The 19,491-nt window shown below is 55.4% G+C and overlaps 1 protein-coding gene across 5 annotated transcripts; it reads left to right on the top strand.

The window, feature by feature from the left end:
* Positions 1–4,585: 4,585 nt before the first annotated feature.
* On the top strand, positions 4,586–17,915 carry Arhgef19 (Rho guanine nucleotide exchange factor 19). 5 transcript variants are annotated; one of them, XM_021630048.2, is made up of 16 exons: positions 4,586–4,761; positions 7,828–8,274; positions 8,620–8,907; positions 9,046–9,154; positions 9,220–9,296; positions 9,510–9,772; positions 10,628–10,788; positions 10,873–11,025; positions 11,195–11,324; positions 11,682–11,756; positions 11,843–11,932; positions 12,067–12,227; positions 15,180–15,338; positions 15,620–15,699; positions 17,011–17,115; positions 17,438–17,915. In XM_021630048.2, the coding sequence occupies exons 2-16, from the start codon at positions 7,857–7,859 to the stop codon at positions 17,593–17,595; spliced, it is 2,427 nt and encodes an 808-aa protein (XP_021485723.1). In that variant the 5' UTR covers positions 4,586–4,761; positions 7,828–7,856; the 3' UTR covers positions 17,596–17,915. The 5 variants fall into 5 exon arrangements, with proteins under 5 accessions (XP_021485723.1, XP_060235144.1, XP_021485668.1 ...); XM_060379161.1 differs by lacking the exon at positions 4,586–4,761 and adding an exon at positions 6,463–6,677; XM_021629993.2 differs by lacking the exon at positions 4,586–4,761 and adding an exon at positions 6,753–6,861.
* The last annotated feature ends 1,576 nt before the right edge of the window (positions 17,916–19,491 follow it).

Raw genomic sequence — 19,491 nt, 5'->3', positions numbered from 1 at the left:
TCATGCTCTTTCTCTTAAAAACAAAACAAAACACAAGCAAAAATACCCTTGGAGTCAGATTTGAGTTGGCCAGATACTCCTGAGCAAGAGGTTCCCGAGTACTGTGGATATATGCCCAGCATCACTCCATTTTAGAAAACTGATCTCCCCTTTCCTAGCCAGTATCAACTGCAAAACATAGACTTCTGCAGGCTGGGATATTTGTCTGGTTTGGGATTGTGCAGGCGTGTGTATGCTGTCACAGTCTCCGTGAGCTCATATGTACATTTGTCCTGTTGAGTCTGGAAAATGCAGTTTCCTTTGGATTCGTGTACCATCTCTGGCTCTTACAGTCTTTTTGGAATAGATCCCTAAGCCTTGAGAGTATGGATTAAAAAAAAAAAAACTCCCATTTAGAGCTAAGTGCCCCAAAGTATCTCAGAGAGCTGTGGGTCTCTGTTAATTCCTCATACTGCTAGAAGCTTATATGTAAAGGGAACTTTTATTCTCCTGGTTCACTTGTTTGGGAGGCCTCCTGCCTCCTTCTGCTAATCTAGGCCTAGAATGTTTTCTGCCTCTGAGACTACAGCTAAGTAAGTTCATCCATTCTAGTTCTTACTGAGCTATTTATTTATTTATTTATTTATTTTATTTAATCTGATTTTTTTAAATTAATTACACTTTATTCCTTACTGCGCTCTTAGCTGGCCAGTTCAACTTGGCTGCTCTAGTTCAATCTCCTCTTCCAGCTAACAACTCAGTCTGGCTTCTCTCTCTGAATTGCTCTGCTTGGCCTCAAACTAACTCCTCAATCTGATCTCCTGGCTCCTTCTCATCCTCTGGCCTGTTCTGTCCTCACCTGAGTTCTGTCTCTGCAACCTGTCTTTCTGTTCTTGTTCTGGTAAAACTGCCTCCTCTCTCTCTCTCTCTCTCTCTCTCTCTCTCTCTCTCTCTCTCTCTCTCTCATTCTCAGTGTTGCTCCTTAACTAGCTTCCCTTACCTCTCTCTTCTCACTGAGAGTTGGGCATATCCTATTCTTTCTCTGATTCATCACTGTTTCTGCCTCAATTAAATATCATTTTCAAACATGGATGCTTCCTTCTACAAACTTTCTTTACCTTCTTCGTTTGGGATTGAAGGCGTGTACCACCACACCTAAGCTTTTCTTTACCTGAAACTTGCTCTATACCAGGCTGGCCTTGAACTCAGATCTGCTTGCCTCTGTCTCCTGGATTAGAGGTGTGTTTGTTTTCCAGCCGGATCACACAGAAGGTCTTTGGATGTGACCTCTCACCAGAGCAGCCACGTTCTGATTTAACATTCCTCTACAAAGCTTCTCTGATGAGGGCTGAGGGCCGCACTGATCTATGGCTGCAACAGGATGCCACTAGGGGTCATTTTAGTGCCACATTCGTTAATCAGGATGATAGTAGGTTTTCCCCTAGGGCCCATGACCTAGCAAATCTCAGGTCAAGATTGCCTTAGTAGGGCTGGAGAGATGGCTAGGTGTTTAGGAGCACTGTCTTCTCTTCCAGAGGTCCTGAGTTCGATTCCCACCAACCACATGGTGGCTCCCAACCATCTATACTGGGATCTGTTGCCCTTTTCTGGCGTGCAGATAGCACCTCTCATATATGTAAAAGAGAGAGACTTGGTCCTTGAAGGCCTTCCCTTCAGCTGTTTGCACCGGCGACAGTCAGAACACCACAACCAGCCGAGCGGCTTTGCCGATTTCACGCTGGTGCCTGTGCCCTTCACCTGGCTCTGCTCCAGAGCAAGCACACACACCCTGCAGGTGGAAGACCCACCAGGCACGGAGGAGGGTGGGGAGCGACCGTAGGGACACACTGCACTAAGCCTGGGTGGGACCAGGCTTGTCTGGGAAGGGGCAGCGCGTTAAGTCCCGGGGGGGGGGGGGGTGCTGAAGCCTGCCTGGGAGGGCGGGCGCCTAGAAGGGCAGAGTGCTAAAGCCTGCCTGAGTAGGGCGGGGCCTGCCCTGGACAGGTGCTGAGCCTAGGGGAAGGGGTCTGAAGGGGTCGGGGGTGCTGAGCCTGGGGAGGGGAGGAGCAGTGAGCCTGGATGGGGTGGGGCTCTGACTAAAGTAGTGGGACCTCGCCGGAACCGGCGGAGCCTGAGTCTGTCAGAGCCTGCTGGGTTAAGCCACAGGACCAGCTTCTAAGGGGGTGAAGGGGTAGGGACAAGAGTGCAGAGCGTCGGGTCTAGGAGCTGCAAACATAGTTGAGTTCAGGCTCTGACGCTGGCCAATCTGCTCTAGGAGGAGATAATAGCACAGGACAAGGTGGTTATGAAAATCCGTTGTCAAGGAACTAGAGAGATGGCTGAGTGGCTAAGAGTATTGGGTCCTCCAGCACCCACACGGTCATGCATGCAAGCAAACACACATACAATGTAAAATAAATTCATTTGTTTTTAATTTTATTATTTTTATGTGTATGAGTGTTTTGCCTGCATGTGGGCCTCTGTACGAACAGCCAGTTCTCTTAAACATCGAGCCATCTCTCCATCCCCAAATAAATATTTTTCAAAAAATTCACTGTCAAACTGTATGCTTGTCATCAAACACTCAGAAGTGGAAGCAAAAAGGTCACGAGTTCAAGGCCATCCTTAGCTACATATAGAGTTTGAGGCCAGCCTGGACTGCATAGTAAGTTTGAGGCCAGCCTAAGCTACATAAGAGACTGTGGTTTTTTTCTTGTTGTTGTTTTGAGACAGGGTTTTTCTGTGTACCCTTGGCTGTCCTGGATTCACTTTGTAGACCAGGCCTGGAACTCACTGCCTGCCTCTACCTCTGAGTGCTGGGATTACAGTTGTATACAAAACTGAACAAAAAGATTGCTAAGGCAGTCGTGCTCTGGTCCTCCATTCCCTAGCTCCTTCTGATCTTCCTGCGCCTGGCAGTCAGGGTCTTGTGGAATGTGCCTGCTGTGTGTGTTATCAGTCCAAGTGAGCTGGCGCGGTCCACCAAGAGGTATTGCTTGAGGTCAGGAAGACGCGGACCCTGGCCCCACCCACGCCCGACTGACCACGCCCCCTAAACTGCCGCAAGCCTTGGCACTGCTCTCTCAAGTCCCGCCCTCCGGAGAGGAGCAGGGATTGGACAGATTCCTACAATAGTTTCCGCTTGGTCCTGCCCTCGACACGCCCCCTTTTACCTTGAACTTTCCCGGCGCGCGGGAAGGTTTTCTCCTCTGGACAGTGGGCCTGCTTGCTCCACCCGACCAGATTCGACGGAGGCACAATCCTCTAAGCTTCTCTAGAGCTCCCGCTCAGCCCTAAGGTCTAACCCTCTGGTTTCCATCGAGGGGTCGGGGTAGTACCTCTTAGGAGGACGAGATGGTTGGCGTTTTTTCTCCACGTCCCCTTCTTCCTGCTCTCTGTGCAATGTTGACATAACTGTATCACCCCCAGTTCACTCTAATGTCTTCTCACGGTGTAACGGTGCTCAGGTGAAGTGGAGGAATCCACCCTGAGCTAAACCTCATCAGTTAGAAGCTGAAAGACCCGCTCTGATGGAGGGTTCATAAGGGTCTGGCGTGAAGCCCAGCAGGGCCTGTGATATAGGAACAGTAGTAATAGCAGTGCTTATAGGGCTGGAGAGATGGCTCAGTGGTTAAGAGCACTGTCTGCTCTTCCAGAGGACCTTCTCAGCACAAAATGGCAGCTCAAAACTGTCTGTAACCCCAGTTCCAAGGCATCTGACACCTTCACACGAATGCAATAAAATAAAAGAAATTCAAAAGGAAGGGCTTACCTAGAGGCGTGGAGATGCAGCTCAGTTGGTAGAGTGTTTGCCTGTCATATATGAGGGTCTGAGTTCAACCCCCAGCACTGTGCAAGCTGGGTGTACTGGTGCTCACTAAATCCTAACACAACATACTCCTGGGAATAGCACGGGCTTGGCAATTGCAAGGTGCTCACACACATAGCAGCTAGCACTGAGAGGAAGCAGCTTTACCTTTCCCACAGGCTTGGCAAAGTTGTGTGCCTGGCACGGAGCAGGGACCACTCCCTACCCCCTCATGGAGGCTGCCTTGACTTCAGCTGTGTCATTGACCTTATGAAAACCGTAGACTGGACTATGGGAAGGTTTCACTGGGCAGGCAGCTAGCAGCTGGTCCTTCCAGCAGGAAAGGGTCACCGTGAGGAGCAGCCAAGCTGGAGGGGCCATCCAGAAGATGGCTAACTTTCAAGACTGACTTCTGTCTCTCAGCAATGCAGCTGACTGTTCCCAATTTACAGACGTGGGACAGGTTCACAGAGGGGCAGAGGAGGTCTCAGGATCCGCGTGAAAAGGATCCAGATTTTGAGGTTCCTCCGCAGAGCTTCAAGGATGTCCTCCACTCCCACAAGGTCCCCGCCTATACCAGTATTTGGGAAGGTCCAGAGAGTGAGGTGGCCCACCTCCCAGGAGCAGAACCCAGCTAACCCCATCTTTAGGCAGCTGCCTGGGGTCCTTCGGAGCCTCTGGGAGGCATAGGACTCCCATTGTTCCAGCCCCCTCTTGTACCCGACTGGCCAAACCGGTTCTGGGGAAGGGGGGCGGGGAGCAGGCACGTCGAGACAGCCGCCTGCCTCTGCAAGGCTCCCTCACCCTCGCCTCCCCCCTCCCTGCCCCACACAATACCCAGGAGCTTGCATTGCCCAGCGCTGGAGCCATGCTGACATGGTCCTCTGAGGACTTGGCTAAAACCCCATTGCCCCCAGGGTGGCCTGGAGCCCTGGACTGTACCCGCAGCTGGACGGAGGAGCTCCCCGGCTGAGGTAGGCCCCGGGTCAGCAGCCCATCCTCCCCTTCCGAGTCCCCGGGGAGTCCTTTGTGCTGCCTACCCGCTGCTTCTGGCTTCGACCGGTTCCCGGCTTCCTGGGGCCCTGCTGCGCTTGGAACCCCGTCTCAAGCCATGACCTCCAACTAAGTTTGGCCCCGAAGGAGCAAGGGGTTCTGGCAGGGTCTCTGTTTCTCTGAGTAGGAAGCCAAGGGCACTAAGCAGGGGGGGGGAAAGGCTGGGTACTGGGGCCACAGGTCCTGCACCAGGTAACAGCATTGCCTAGGGATGCTCTGCCAACTCACTAGGCAGGCCTGTTGCCCTCTTTAGCCAGCAGTGCCTCTGCCAATCCGTCTCAGCCTGCAGAGACACCTATGACCCAGGTTCATAGAGGAGGCTTCAGGGGGACCTTGGGGTCACTTGACACGTGAGGATACCAAGGACAGAGGGTGAGCTTCGGTAAAGCCACAGGGCTGATCAGTGTCAACACAGGACCTCAAACCAGAGTGACCCTTGCCTCATGAGCACTAGTCAGCCCCAGGGTCATGTCTGGGTGCCCAGCCACCTGCAGGCAGTACTCCCTGAGGCTTTGAGACTTTTTGTTTCTATATTAGCAGAGAAGTGCTACACGGTATTAAACCTGGCTCAGGACCCAAATCACCAACATCAAGGCTGGGTGGTCTGTATCCTGAAAAGCTACTGGGCTGGCATCCCAGCTTGAAGGGCCATTCTCCTGTCCCCTGGGCCTGAGCGCTGTGGAGGCAGACCCACAGGACACTCCCTGGCTTTATCCTGTATTCCAGAAAACCGTGCCCATTCCCTCAGCACTCCCCCAGCCTTCTCTGAGGTCCTAATTAAGATGCTTCTGCCTTAAGTTCTGATGTTTTGTTTATTTAGCCTTATAAAGTACGGGTTGGGGGAAGGGGGCCTTCTAAGCCACGGTATGTACTTTCATGTAAAGGAGACCTGTGTGGTGGACATGAGTTAATAGTGTTCCCTCCCACTTGCTCCTACCACTGGCTGCTGGCCCAGGCCATCCCCCCCAAAAGACTGAGGAAATACCAACACTAATAGGACAGTGACAAAGTTCCCACCATGCTCCACACCTGAGGCATTACCCTCGGTTCTTAGATTAGTGTTAGGAAGTGAGTACCAGCTCTCCTACTTTGCTGAATGAGGAAACAGTTACTTTCCCAGATGGGCACTAAAGACTTGAGGGACAAACCTAGTGAGTTTTGTTTTGGGGAAGGCCCCTGAGGGAAAGCCAGTCTTTCCCCCCAACCCTCCCAAGCCAGGAGTGCTGGGAGAAGAAGTTGGGGTGCTGTGCAGACACCCAGCTGCCCTCTATCAAATCCACCGAGATGCTGTCACTGGCTCAGGCTGGGGAGTTGGGCCCCATCTTTTTGTGCTGGGTCCTTGAGGGTTTTAGCCTTGCAACAGTAAGCCAGGGCCTCCTCCAGGAAGCCTTCCTGGCATACTCAGATTGGATTGGGCCCAGCCCCCTACTGTGTTAGCGCCTGTGGCTTATTTCTTGCCAACTCAGATTATAACTGCTTTTGTTTTTTGGCTCCTCCACCAGACTGGCAACCCCACTCGGTGTGAGCTACTATTTGTTCATCAGTCTCCCTGTGTTTGTTTATTTGTTTTTGAACTTCCCATCTGCCTGAGTATCTGGACCTGTCTGAAGTCTGAGGGGGTCTCAGCATCAATCTGTCTCTGGGCCTCAAGCGTCTCAGCCTCTGTGGTTTCTCTTCTTCAGAGTCTTGGAGTTGGTTCCTGAGCTGTTGTTTCCAAGGCTGCTGTTTCTCTGGGTCTCCCTCTTATTTCTGCCAAACTGGGCCCTGCCCTTTTGGCCTGAGGGGCCTCTGCAGGGGTCCTTGCTGCCCAGACTGCCCACAGTGCAGCCAGGCAAGTGTAGGCCCCCGCCCAGCCCCAGCCGGCTGCCTGCTCCCTCCCTCCCTTCGCCTCACCACAGGGTTTGATGAATCAAACTCTTTGTCTGGGTGGGATCTCCCCCAGCCAGCTGGGCAGAGACAGGGCTTCCCCTGCCGGAGCAGGCAGGCAGCCCCATCAGCAGGCTCCAGCTCCAGCTGAAGAGGTGAGGGGCAAGAGGGAGGCCACGGAGGGCCCAGGGCAGAAGCCTGAGGGTCTTGAACCTCTGGGCTCATCATCCTGCCCCAGGGTGCTGGCAAACTGCCTGGGGATGGCGTCCTGCCTGGAAACGGCCCATTCTGCCTGGCTTGATCTAGTGTCTGGGAGCTGGGTTGGGGGATAAGCCCCTCTGTCATCCAAACTGGGGATTGGGCATCTCCCTGCTCTTCCCTGGGAGGGACTAATCTGGGTGGTGGCCCGCCTGCCAGTCTGTGACCTCCCAGCCAGCCTGGCAAGGGTGGAGGCATCACTCAGCATGAAGGCCTCAAGTCTGGCTATGAAAGGGGGCGGATTACCTCAGAGCAAGGACATTGGGGGCCGTATGTATCTACATCCAGGTGTGTGTATGTGCCTGGAACAGTGTGAGGACGCATGTGTGTGTGTGTGTGTGTGTCCGAGAGAAAACATCTAAGCCTGTGTAACAAAAGCAAAAAAAAAAAAAAAGAAAGAAAGAAAGAAACAAAAGTATGTGAGTGTGTATTCGAGTTTGAAATGTTTCAAGTTATCTATGAACCTATGTGTGGCTGTGTGTGGGAACATGAGTCTGGGTGACAACCTATGTTATCTGTATATCACTTGTCAATGTGTCAGAGAAAGTACAAGATGGCTAAAAAACACAGATTCGGAAGCCGTGGTGCCTGTGTGGGAATCCTGGCCCTACTGTTTGGGAGATAACCACCTCTGTACCTAACTCTCCTCACCTCCAGCACTCGTTCTTAAGGTTGATGGGCCAGGATTAAAGGGGGTTAAATGAGATGCTATGTGGGCGCTTACTCAGCAAGAGCTGATTAATATTGGTGATTGCTAAATAGTCCTGTGAGTGAGCTTGTGTAGCTGTGTTCGTGTGTACGGGATGGGCTGTCCAGCCCTCCCTGTTGTTCTATATATGGGCCTGATACCTTCTCTCCTCCAGGCCCAGGAGCGTGGCAGAGCAAAGGAGGAATGGACTGTGGGCCACCTGCAACCCTCCAGCCTCGCCTGGCTGGACCACCTGGCACTGCCCGCCTCCCAGTAGCCGTGTGCCAGCAGGAGAGCCTGTCCTTTGTGGAGCTGCCCACCCTGCAGCCTCCGAGCCCAGTGTGCGTGGACCTTTTCCCCCTTGCTCCAGAGTCGCTACAAGCTCCTGGTAGCCGCTGGTCCCTGGCGACCCCTGCCCCTCTCCAGGGACTGTTATGGCCGCCATCCCCAGGAGGCCCAGATACCCCTATCTCCACCAGTGGAGGCACGAGGCCCAGCAGGGCTGGCAGCTGGCCCCACTGTCCCGGTGCCCAGCCCCCAACTCTGGTGGGACCCCGGAGCTCTCAACACATGCAGCCCCAACGCAGGGCCAGCCACGGTGGCTCAGAGAGGAAGTCAGCCTGTGAGTCACCCTGGTGGGGGGTGGGCCCATTGGGGCAGCTAGGGGAGGGACAGGGTGAACCCTTTAAACTCCAGAATGCCCCAAAAGATGGGACAAGTTTTAGCGACAAGGGAAAGATGGCTCATCGGGCCCAAGTGACTTGCCAACACATTACATAACCAGCCTGGCAGCCCCCGCTCGCCTCTTCTCCTGTCCTCTGTAGTCAGGCCCTCTGCTCTCCTTGTAAAGCTCTTGCTGTCTGTTGCCCCAGGGAACTCATTTTGATGTTCAGGGTCATGCCACCACAAGGAGGAAGATGGGACAAAGTACAGTGGGTGACAGCTGTTAATTTATCCCCACCCCTAGGGCGCAAGATGCAAGTGTATCATAATGAGGAAGCCACCGGCGGCACTGAGACTTCCACAGTCCTGGAGACTGGTCAGGCTGTGCAAGAGCACGCTCTGTGTGCGGAAGAACCCAGGGCTCAGGAGCTTTCTGGAAACATCAGAGGGGGCCTTGAGGCACAGGAGCGGAGGCGCTTCTCCGCCTCAGAGCTGATGACCAGGCTTCACTCTTCTCTGCGCCTGGGGCGCAGCAGCAGCACGGCCACCAGGGCTCTGACCTCAGCCTCAGGTGCTGCAGCCACCCGGGAAGGTACCAGCCATTCTCCCCGGCTCTGAGGGCAGCCTGAGCCAGGCGGGCAGGGTACGGCCTACCCACCCGTGTTAATATCTTAAGGTGATCAGCCGGCTGTTCTCTGGATCGCCCACTCCCAGCTCTTGCTTTCTCTAGGGAAATTGCCTGTGAGGGAATCCCGAAGAGCGGAGACGACGGTGGACAGTGTGTCGCTGACAGCACCTGCCGACCCAACTGAGGTCCACGGTGGTCTGCTGGAGCCCAGGTACCCACCTCTTTCTTGGGGCTCGGGTTGGGGAGGGATGCAGAGGTCCTGACATCCTTTCTTAGGCTCGACACGCACGAAAAGCCGTGGCAGGACCCCAGCAGCGCCACTGAACGGCGCCAGTCCCGCTTCCTTCTTAACTGTACGTGCGAAATCCTTGCAAGGGGGTCAGAGGGGAAGGGGCCGGAACGTTGGAAACCGGGGAGGCCTCTTTGGGGGAGTTGGGAGGTGGAGACAGTGTGCGAGGGAGAGAATTGCACCGCCAGTGACTAGCAGGTGGGCTGGCATGCAGTTGGCGCCCACTAACTGTGTTTCTGGCATGGCTAAATGAGCTCCCACCTCCCGCCCCGCCCAGCTGTCCTCTACCAGGAGTACAGCGACGTGGCCAGCGCGCGCGAGTTGCGGCGGCAGCAGCGCGAGGAGGAGGGCCCCGGGGACGGGGCGGAGGGCGCGGAGGAGGGGCCCGGGCCGCCGCGCGCCAACCTCTCCCCGAGCAGCTCCTTCCGCGCGCAGCGTTCGGCTCGAGGCTCCACCTTCTCGCTGTGGCAGGACATCCCCGACGTGCGCGGCAGCGGCGTCCTGGCTACGCTGAGCTTGCGGGACTGCAAATTGCAGGAGGTGAGGGGCGGGGCTGGAGGCAGGAGATGGGGACCCACGGGGAATAAGCGACTGTCAACGTGGAGAAGGGATGGGAGAACCTGGGGAAAAGAGACTCGGGAGCCCAGCGGGGAAGCCAGGAAAGGGGGCGGAGAGGTGGAGCGCGGGATAGGGCCAGGCCAGAAGCAGGAGGTGGGGACCGGCGGAGATGAGGGGCTGTCAATTTGCACGGTGGGTCGGGGTTACCTGGAAAGGAAAGCCTGGCTGCGAAGCCAGGAGGGTCTAAAACGGGGGAGGAGCCTATGCCAGGGGTGGAGCCAGAAGTGGTTGCTGGGGCGACTCGACCCCACACAGGGACTGTCAAAGCTAAGGGTGGGTGAGAAGGCCTGGAAAAGTAAGGCTCCCGGGAAGCCAGAGGGGGGTGGAGGGGCGGAGCCTAGGACGGGGCGGGGCCAACGCAGGTGATCGAGGACTTAGTAGGGGTGAGGCGCTCTAAACGTGGGGAGTGGGTGGGAGGAGCTGGGAAAGCAAGGGTCCTGTAAGCCCCAGTGGGAAGCTGGGGAGTGGGCGGGGTCTAGGGTGGGGCTGGGCCGTGAACACCGCCCTCGCTAGGTGGGAGCCCGCCTAAAGGTAGGTGCCGGGCGTAGCCGAGCGCCGCCGCCGACGCGGGCGCTTAGGGAAGACCTACCGTAACGGAGCTTGTCAGCTGGCAGCTTCGGGCGCGCCCGGGCCCCACCTGGCGCCAGGCTTATCCGCAGGGCTGGGAAGGGGCGGGAGAGTGGTGTCTATAGAGGCTGCCTCTTTGTAGGAGATTTGAGACCCTGGTCCCGGGTGACCTGCCTCTGCTCTTACCATCTGGCCTCTACTCTCCCTCAGGCCAAATTTGAGCTGATCACCTCCGAGGCCTCCTACATCCATAGCCTGTCGGTGGCCGTGGACCACTTCTTAGGTTCCGCGGAGCTGAGCGAGTGTCTGGGGGCTCAGGACAAGCAGTGGCTATTTTCCAAACTGCCCGAGGTCAAGAGCACCAGTGAGAGGTGAGGGCGTGACCTGGCGTGGCTAGGGGTGAGGCCAGAGGTCTGTAGTTGCGCTGTCCTTGACCTTGGCCCTCCCTGCGGCAGGTTTCTTCACGACCTGGAACAGCGTCTGGAGGCCGATGTGCTGCGCTTCAGCGTGTGCGATGTGGTTCTGCACCATTGCCCTGCCTTCCGCCGGGTCTACCTGCCCTACGTCACCAACCAAGCCTATCAGGAGCGCACCTACCAGCGCCTGCTGTAGGAGGGGCTCTGCGGTGGGGTGGGGGCCTTGGGCAGGGTCACTCTGTGAGGCGGGGGGCTTCCGGGAAGATGCCTCACTCATGTCCGGGATTAGTGAGACCCATCGCGTATGGGGCAGGTGTGCCGAGGGCCCCACCTGTGACAGAACGCCCTGCCCACTGTCCAGCCTAGAGAACCCCAAGTTCCCCGGCATCCTGGCTCACCTAGAGGAGTCTCCTGTGTGTCAGCGGCTGCCCCTCACCTCCTTCCTCATCCTGCCTTTCCAGAGGGTCACCCGCCTCAAGATGCTGGTGGAGGTAGCTCCAGTGGGGAGGGAGAGGTCACCATTGGTCTGTCACTTTTCAGAGAGTCTGTTCTTGTTGTTATATGTTTTTTCTTCCTTTTTATTAGCATGTATTGATTATGCATAATGGGTTTCATCAGGACATTTCCATACATATATAGGCCATTCATACTCGCCACCTTTTCCCTCTGGTCCCTCTCCCGCTGGCCTCCTTCCTCTTCCCAGGTGGCCCTCCTTCCATTCTCATGTCTTTTGTGTGTGTGTGTGACCCAGTGAGGTAGCTTATAGGAACACGTGTGTGAAGGGTTATTTACGGGTGGAGACCTTGACAGTGACTACAGCACCCAAGAAAATGTTTCTTTCCCACCAGAACATCCTGAAGCGCACGGCACCAGGCTCCCAAGATGAGGACATGGCCACCAAAGCCTTCAGTGCGCTCAAGGAGGTGAGCTCAGGGGCCAGAGCTTCGGGCTCCTGGGGGCCTCCCCTTCCCCTAGTGGGAGCCCACATAACCCCCTATACCACCCCCAGCTGGTGCAGGAATGCAATGCCAGCGTGCAGTCCATGAAGAGGACAGAGGAACTCATCCATCTGAGCAAGAAGATCCACTTTGAGGGCAAGGCAAGGGAAAGCAATCCTCCTGCCCGTGGGGCGGGGGTGGGGCGGTAGTCACTGCCCATGGCCTCCCTTCCCTGCTGGAAACTCAGCCAGCCCGGCCTGCCTCACCAGCCTCCCCACTGTCTGCCCCTCTCCAGATCTTTCCACTGATCTCCCAGGCCCGCTGGCTAGTGCGGCATGGGGAGCTGGTGGAGCTGGCCCCCCTGCCCGCTGCGCCGCCCGCCAAGCTGAAGCTGTCCAGCAAGGCTGTGTACCTTCACCTCTTCAATGACTGCCTGCTGCTGTCCCGGAGGAAGGAGTGAGTGGGGTGGGAGAGGCCCAGGAGAACAGAGAGTCCATCCTTTGTCCACTGTGCGGGGCTTGCCTCTGGGTACCTCAGCACCTCCGCTGGTACCAGGCTGAGCTACATGGTGTCCTGGGCCTCGGAGGCTCTGCAACAGAAGCACTGAGGTGGGCCCATCTGTCAGGCAGAGTTGAGGGGTGGACTGTGTGCAGGGGACTTGCTATTGCTCCCGAGCCTAGGGCAGACACACAGCCAGGCCCAACTCTGCCCTTAGTTCTGAGAAAGTAAACAGCAAGCACTCAGGAGGCTCTCCCGGGCAGGCATGTCATGTCCCCGTCTGTTCAGAAGGTGCCTCTCCATGGCAAACAGGCCCCTTGTCAGTCTCAAGGTCAGGGCACTAGCAAGTAAAGGAGCCAGGAGATGGACAAACCCCAGACTGGTACCCACTGCCCTGCCTTTCTCAGTGGACAGCACCCCACAGCTGAGTTTACTAGTGAGGAAGATGAAGAGGAAAAGTGGGGGGGGGGCATAAGCCTGGGGAGAGGGTGAAAGGAAAGATCTCTTCTGAAAATTGTTTTTAAGTTGAGGATTTGGAGGGAGGGGGGGTTGGAGACAGGGTTTCTCTGCATAGCCCTGGCTGTCCTGGAACTCACTCTGTAGACCAGGCTGGCTCCAATCTCAGAGATCTGCCTGCCTCTGCCGCCCAAGTGCTGGGATTAAAGGCCCCTCCCCCCAGCTCTAGTGTTTTGTGTGTGGCTGTGTGACATCACGGTGCACCTGTGGAGGTCAGAGGACAACCAGTAGGAGTCACTTCTGTTCTTCTGTCATGTGGATCTTGGGGATCAAACTCAGGTTACCAGAGTTGGTACTAAGTGCCTTTACCCACTGAGCTACCTGGTCAGCCCAAGGAATCTTAAACTAAGAGAAAAGTCCATTCCTGATTGTTCAGTTGGTAAAGCGCCCCTGCACTGCCATGCTGTGTGCTGGCTTCTGAGCATGTGAATGTGGATGGGATTTATTCTCTGTCCACGGGAGCCCTAGGTCCATGGACATACATCTTGATAGCTGTGTCACTGTTTTTGCTGAACAAAATTTTAGTTTTGAGACAGGATCTCATTAAGTAACTCTTGGCTAGCCTGGAACTCACTATGTAGAGCAGGCTGGCCTAGGACCCACAGAGATCTGCCTGCCTCTGCCTCTGCCTCGCAAGCACTAAGACCAAAGGTGTGCATCACCAAGCCCTGGCTAGTTATTTACTTTGCTCTTGTTTGGTTTTGCTTATAAGACAGGGTCTCATTCTGTATTCCACACTGACCTGAAACCCCCTCCATGGTTCAGGTTTGTTTCAATCTCAAACTTAAACATTCAGCCTCCTGAGTGTGTTTGGATTAGGAGGGTGAGCTGCCATTTGGTGGTTTTGGTTTGTTTTAATTACATGTCTGGCTGTGGGTATGTGCAGGTGCCCTCTGAGGCCAGAGGAGGGAGAGGCCCTGGAACTGGAGTTGCAGGTGGTTGTTTTAAGGAAAAGATGTGCTACACTAACCAGTAGCATGAGCTAAAAATGAGTAAATTTGCCGGAAGAAGAGACAGAGGAGCTGTTTTTTGTTTTTGTTTTTGTTTTAAATTAAGATTTATTGTATGTGTATGGGTGTCTTGCCTATATGTATATCTGTGCACTGCCATGTGTGTGCAATGCCCAAAGAGTCCAAAAGAGGGCATCAGGTCCCCTAGAATCAGCGTTACAGAGAGTTGTGAGTTTGGAGGAGCCATGAGTGCTCTTCACCATGGCGCCATCTCCCTATCCCCTGAGCTGGGTTCTGAAGAGTAAGAGAAGTGGTTTGGAAAAGACAGAAAGGTTGTGGCAGAGCAGTGTATGTCTGGGGCGTGGTGAAGCCAGGCTGTGGACTGGAGGACAAAGGGCAGTATGCCAGGATGGTGGCACACACCTTTAGTCCCAGCACTCAGGAGGCAGAGACGGAGGCCTGCCTGGTCTGCATAGATAGCGAATTCCAGGCAACAAGGGCTACATAGTGCGATCCCGTCTCTAAACAAACAATAAAAGAGAAAGCCAAGAGGAGGGAGTGGAGATGTTGAGGTCACAGTAGAGCCTGCGCTTGTTCTGAGGGTAGGGGTGTGGTGTGCAGGGGTAGAGGGAAGAGTGGCGGGAGACACCAGAAGCTCTTGCCCAGGTGAGCATAGATGGCCAAGAGGGGCAGGTGCTTCGGGACGGACAGACGCCAGAGCAGGAAGGCCGAGGAAGGAGGGACCTGCTCCCTTTAGTGCAGGGGTTCTCAGCCTATGGATCACAACCCCTCGGGGGTTGAACAACCCTTTTACAGGGGTCGCCTAAGAAAACACAGATCTTTACATTACGATTCATAACAGCAGCAAAATTACAGTTTATGAAGGAACAACAAAATAATTTTATGGTGGGGGTCACCCCAACTTGGACTGCAGTGAAGTGTCGCGGCATTAGGAAGGTTGGGAGCCACTGTACTGGCGAGTGTACGGGGGAGGTGGACAGGACGGTGTCCCTCTGCACAGCGCAGAGCTGCAGGCAAGCTAGGCCAAGTTTCTGGGCTGGGATAACAAACCAGGCCCCGCCTCTTCCCCTGCAGGTTCAGCAGCACCTGGCTCTGACTTAATGCAAAGCCACATGGGAGTCCAGCTGGTGCCAGGGAGGGTGCAGAAAGACTTTGAGAGTGTATGTGGGGCAAGGGGCTGGCTTCCATTATCTTCTGCCAGCAACTGAGCTCACAGCCATGCTCCTGCCTTAGCCTCCTGAGCTCTGTTTGGATGCCCTGATGGGAACCTTACTGCGTATTGGGAAATGGCACCCAGTGAAGTCAGGCCTGGGAGAGCAAAGAACCCTTCCCTCTCCCTCCATCAGTTCACCTAATCCTGAGGTGGCTCTGAGGGCAGCAACCAGGCTCTGTTGACCTTCTTGCCCTGTTGTCTGTCCTCCAGGCTTGGGAAGTTTGCCGTTTTCGTCCATGCCAACATGGCTGAGCTGCAGGTTCGAGACCTGAGCCTGAAGCTTCAGGGTATCCCAGGCCACGTGTTCCTGCTCAGGCTGCTGCACGGGCAGCGTGCCAGGCACCAGCTGCTGCTGCGAGCTCGTACTGAGTAAGCACCCCAAGCCCCGAGCAAGGGCAGCACGGCACCCCGGGGCGGAGAGCGAGGCTGGGTGGGCAGAGCAGGGCCTGAATTCTGGCAGGTGGCACCGGCTGCTGTGCCCCTCTGTCAGGGAAGTGGCATGAGGTCGGAGTGGCCAGAGAAGCGGGGGGCAGGGGGTAAAGGAGCCTTGCATGTAGCTCGGGCTAACCCTAGCTCTCCCAGCTCTGGTTCCCAGCCCTGCTCTGGGCCTATGTACCTAGTCTGTTATAACCACACCTCCCCCTCCCTAGAAGTGAGAAGCAACGGTGGATTTCAGCCTTGCGTCCATCCAGCCCCCAGGAGGACAAGGAGGTCACCTGGGATGGGGAAGGTAGGACCCAGGACCATCTGCAGTGGCTCTGAAGACCATTCAGAGCTGGGCAAGCTGCACAGGCCAACCTCATAGGCACAGACAACCCATCTTGCAGACTATGAAAGAGTCAGAGAGGCCAAGCTCCTAGTCTGGGTCCTCCTGGCTAGACTGAGCTGGGTCTGAAGCCCACAGCTGACTGTCTGTCTGTCTGTATCAGTCACAGAGCAGATAGGCTTGGTGCATATAGGGTGTGGGAGTGGCATTAGCACGATGGCAGTAGCAGGGTGAAGGATGGAGGCAGCTCCCTTGGGTGTGATATGAGGCTGGAAAGTCAGGCTACATCTAATTGGAGAAGATCTTGGCAATGGTAGCCATAGAAGGTGTTTGAGGACAGCTGTGGTCTGAGAGGATGGGGTGGCTAGGAAGACACATTTCCAGCAAGCATGTGCTGTGGGTCAGGCTGGGGACTGGACTCTCACTCACTTTATTTAATCCTCATAGTGATCTTGTTAGCTAGATTCACTGTCTTCATTTTTCACGTCTCTGAAAACTGAGGCTCAGAAAAGTGATGTAATTTGCCCAAGGTCACACAGCCAGTAGCTGGCAGAGCTACGGTTGGGCCAGCTCTGGTCTCCTTCCCTTCCTTCTTTCCTCCTTCCCTCCCTTCCTTTTTTCCTTTTTGAGACAGAATCTTGCTGAGCAGCCTAGGCTGGCACTGAATTCACAGCACACCTCCTGCCTCGCTTTCCCTATGTACTGGGATTATAAGCATGAGCCACCACACCCGGCTCAAACTTATTTGCCATGCTCCTGCCTGCCCCTCAACTCCATCACAGAGCTGAGGCCTGGAATGGGACAGATTCTCTGCTTGAGCTCTGAGTCCCACTGAGGCTGAGGACCAGGCCACTCCTCCAAACAGGTGGTGGACGGAAGCTGCTGGGAAATGATCCTGAGGGTGGAGAGAGATCCTCCTGGCAGAGGGCACCAGTGGCTCAGCCCTTGTGTGGCTGGAGCTGCATAAGCCTGAGGGGAAGCGGGCTGGATGGGGAGGTGAGCCAGCTCCGGCTGCCTCACATGAAGCCCTGTGGGTCTTGAGAGGTCTTTGGAACTTTAGACACCCAGAGGACTGTTGGAGCCTGGGGTGGGGCATCTGGGGTTTGTGGGCGAGCCTAGAGATCAGTACAAGGTGTTGCAGTGAGTTGGGGAGGTCAGAGCCTCCTGTCTGGGATGGGCAGAGGCACCACTGTGGTCCCCTCCCCTATTTTCTTCTTTTTCCCGCTGCCTCCCACCTCTGACCTGGGGACTCCGGGACCCTCTCTCGGCTCTCAGACTGCCCCCAGGTCCAGTGTGTGAGGACCTACAAGGCCCTACAGCCCGATGAGCTGACCTTGGAGAAGACAGACATCCTGGCAGTGAAGACCCGGACCAGCGATGGTGAGAGCTGGGCCTTCCCGACAGCCCTTTTGAGGGGCAGGACCCTGTCCTGTCAACCCGTCACAGGGGAAGGTTATACACAATCAGCCACAGCCTTTGGGAATCTGGTTAGACCAGAGGAGGAACTTCCTGCTTGGAATTGGAGAGTGATGGGGGAGAGTGGGAAAGTCCCTTCTCAGAGAGGTGGGGTCCTTCCCAGGAACTGGTGACATGCTGTGGTAATGTCACCTGGCCCCAGGCTAGCCCCCAGCCCAGGTGTCCCCTCCCAGGCCTGCCCAGCACCCCTTCCATGACAATGAAACTGACTGCTGTGTGTCCCTAGGCTGGCTGGAGGGCGTGCGTCTGGCTGATGGTGAGAAGGGGTGGGTGCCACAGGCCCACGTGGAGGAGATCAGCAGCCTCAGCGCCCGACTGCGTAACCTCCGAGAGAACAAGAGGGTCAGCAATGCCAGCAGCAAGCTGGGAGACCCTCCTGCCTGACGCTGGACTGGGGCCCGGCTCGGTCCGCTTCCGTGCTGGTGGGCTTCTGTGTGTCTGGGCGCTGGGTGGCGACTGTTCTGTAAATACGACCTGGCGGCCTGGGCTCACACACATTCTGAGCCCGGGGCCTTTGCACTGGCTTCTCTTCTCGGAGAGCCCCGCCCCAGCCCCAGCAAGAGTGTGCTGGCCATTGTGTCTGTGGTCACCTGTCTCCAGGTGCCCTGAGGGCAGAGGGGCTGTGTGTCAACCTGCTACTTTCCCCTCCAAGTAGCAAAGTGTCTGATCCAAGCAGGCTTGAATATTAAAGTGACTCCATGAGTTTTTGTAGTCTCCTCTTGAGGCTTGTGCCAAGAAAGCACCGCCAACTGGGGGGCCTTGAAACTATCCAACCACAGCTCAGAAGCCAGGCTCTAAAATGAGCCTCCTGGGCTGAGCTTCAGGTGGAGGTCGTACTGGGCCCAAACAGGGTCTCAAGAGAGAATTGTTCTTTGCTTCTGTGTACCTAGTGGCTGCCAGTGAGCTGCACTTGCAGGCAAATCCCAGTCCCATTGCGCATCCTCTGTCTGCCTCGAGCCGTGAGCCTGTGGCTTCATTTGGAGTCCACCCAGACCGCCTCCCATCACAGTCCTGGCAAAACCACCTACAGACATATGTCTTCCGTGTTTCTGTTGCTTTGTTTTGGTTGTTTGTTTTAAAACTTTTTTTTTTTCCAGTTTATGTTATGTGTATGGGTGTTTTGCCTGTGGCTAGGTTTGTGCACCCTGTGTATGCAGTACCTGGGAAGGCCAGAAGAGGGTGGCAGATTCCCTGACGAGAGTTACAGTTGGTTGTGAGCCACCATGTGAGTGCTGGGGACCAAAGCCAGGTCCCATGAACCCCAGAGCCACCTCTCCAGCCCCCAACACACAATTTAAAATATGTAACACTAGCCGGGTGGTGGTGGCGCATACCTTTAATCCCAGCATTTAGGAGGCAGAAGCAGGTGGATCTCTGAGTTCAAGGCCAGCCTGGTCTACTGAGAGAGTTCCAGGACAGACAGGGCTACACAGAGAAACCCTGTCTTGAAAACAACACAAAACAAACAACAACAGCAACAAAACACAAGTCCGAAGAATAGGAGCATAAACACACCGCAGGCATTTTTTCAGCCCGTCACAGCCCGTGTGTTATCCCGTCACATAACAAACGTGAGGGAGGAAACTGAGCTGCAGGCTGGATCGAGGGGCTTGTTGCGGCCAGTGAAAACCCAGCTCTTCCCACCTCTCCATTCTAGTTCTTACCATCAGCTTCTTCCGAAGGCTTCCACAGGGCCCAGCACGGAAGAAAATCGTCAGAATTCCCACGGGGAGTCACAGGCTTCTCTGTGACTGGACCGGCCTGAGTCATGGTTTCTTCTGGACTGATCCGGGGCCCGTGTGTCCTGGTAGGCCCTACTGAGTGTGGTAGCTTTCTGTGACTGCAACGAAATGCCTCAAATAAGCAACCTAAGGAGGAAAGCTTAAGCCTGGTCTACAGAGCCAGTCCAGGACAGCCAAGGCTACACAGAGAAACCCTGTCTCAAAAAAGAAAACAGAAAAAAAAGTTTATTTTGAGTCCCCGAGGTTTCGGTCAGGGTCACCTGGCCCTGATGCTTTGGGCCTATGACAGCCGGGTAATTCATGGTGGGTGTACTTGGCAGACAGAGGGAGGGGTATATGTCTCTATCCCTTCCAAGAGCATGGTCCAATGACCTAACACCTCCTAGGTGGATTTGCTATTCTCCGCCACCTCTAACACTGCCTGGGGCTGTGACCCCTTAGTACCTTGGTGTCTGGGGACCCAAACGGTAGCAATAAGCCATATGCAGAGGCCTGAGAACCAGGCTGGGCTGGGTGGGGTCTACCCCAGAGTCCATGG

This window comes from Meriones unguiculatus, chromosome 3 (genome assembly GCF_030254825.1).
Source record: "Meriones unguiculatus strain TT.TT164.6M chromosome 3, Bangor_MerUng_6.1, whole genome shotgun sequence".
Classification (NCBI taxonomy): Eukaryota; Metazoa; Chordata; class Mammalia; order Rodentia; family Muridae; genus Meriones; species Meriones unguiculatus.
Note: the sequence above shows the minus strand (reverse complement) of the source record. Positions and strands in the feature narration are given on the sequence as shown.

Bases quoted from the DNA above. Each gene is read 5' to 3' on its own strand.
- Arhgef19 (XM_060379159.1), top strand. From the start codon at position 7,171: ATGAAGGCCTCAAGTCTGGCTATGAAAGGGGGCGGATTACCTCAGAGC. The intron at 9,297-9,509 runs GTACGTGCGAAA...CGCCCCGCCCAG, and splicing joins GTCCCGCTTCCTTCTTAACT to CTGTCCTCTACCAGGAGTAC. The intron at 11,757-11,842 runs GTGAGCTCAGGG...TACCACCCCCAG, and splicing joins CCTTCAGTGCGCTCAAGGAG to CTGGTGCAGGAATGCAATGC.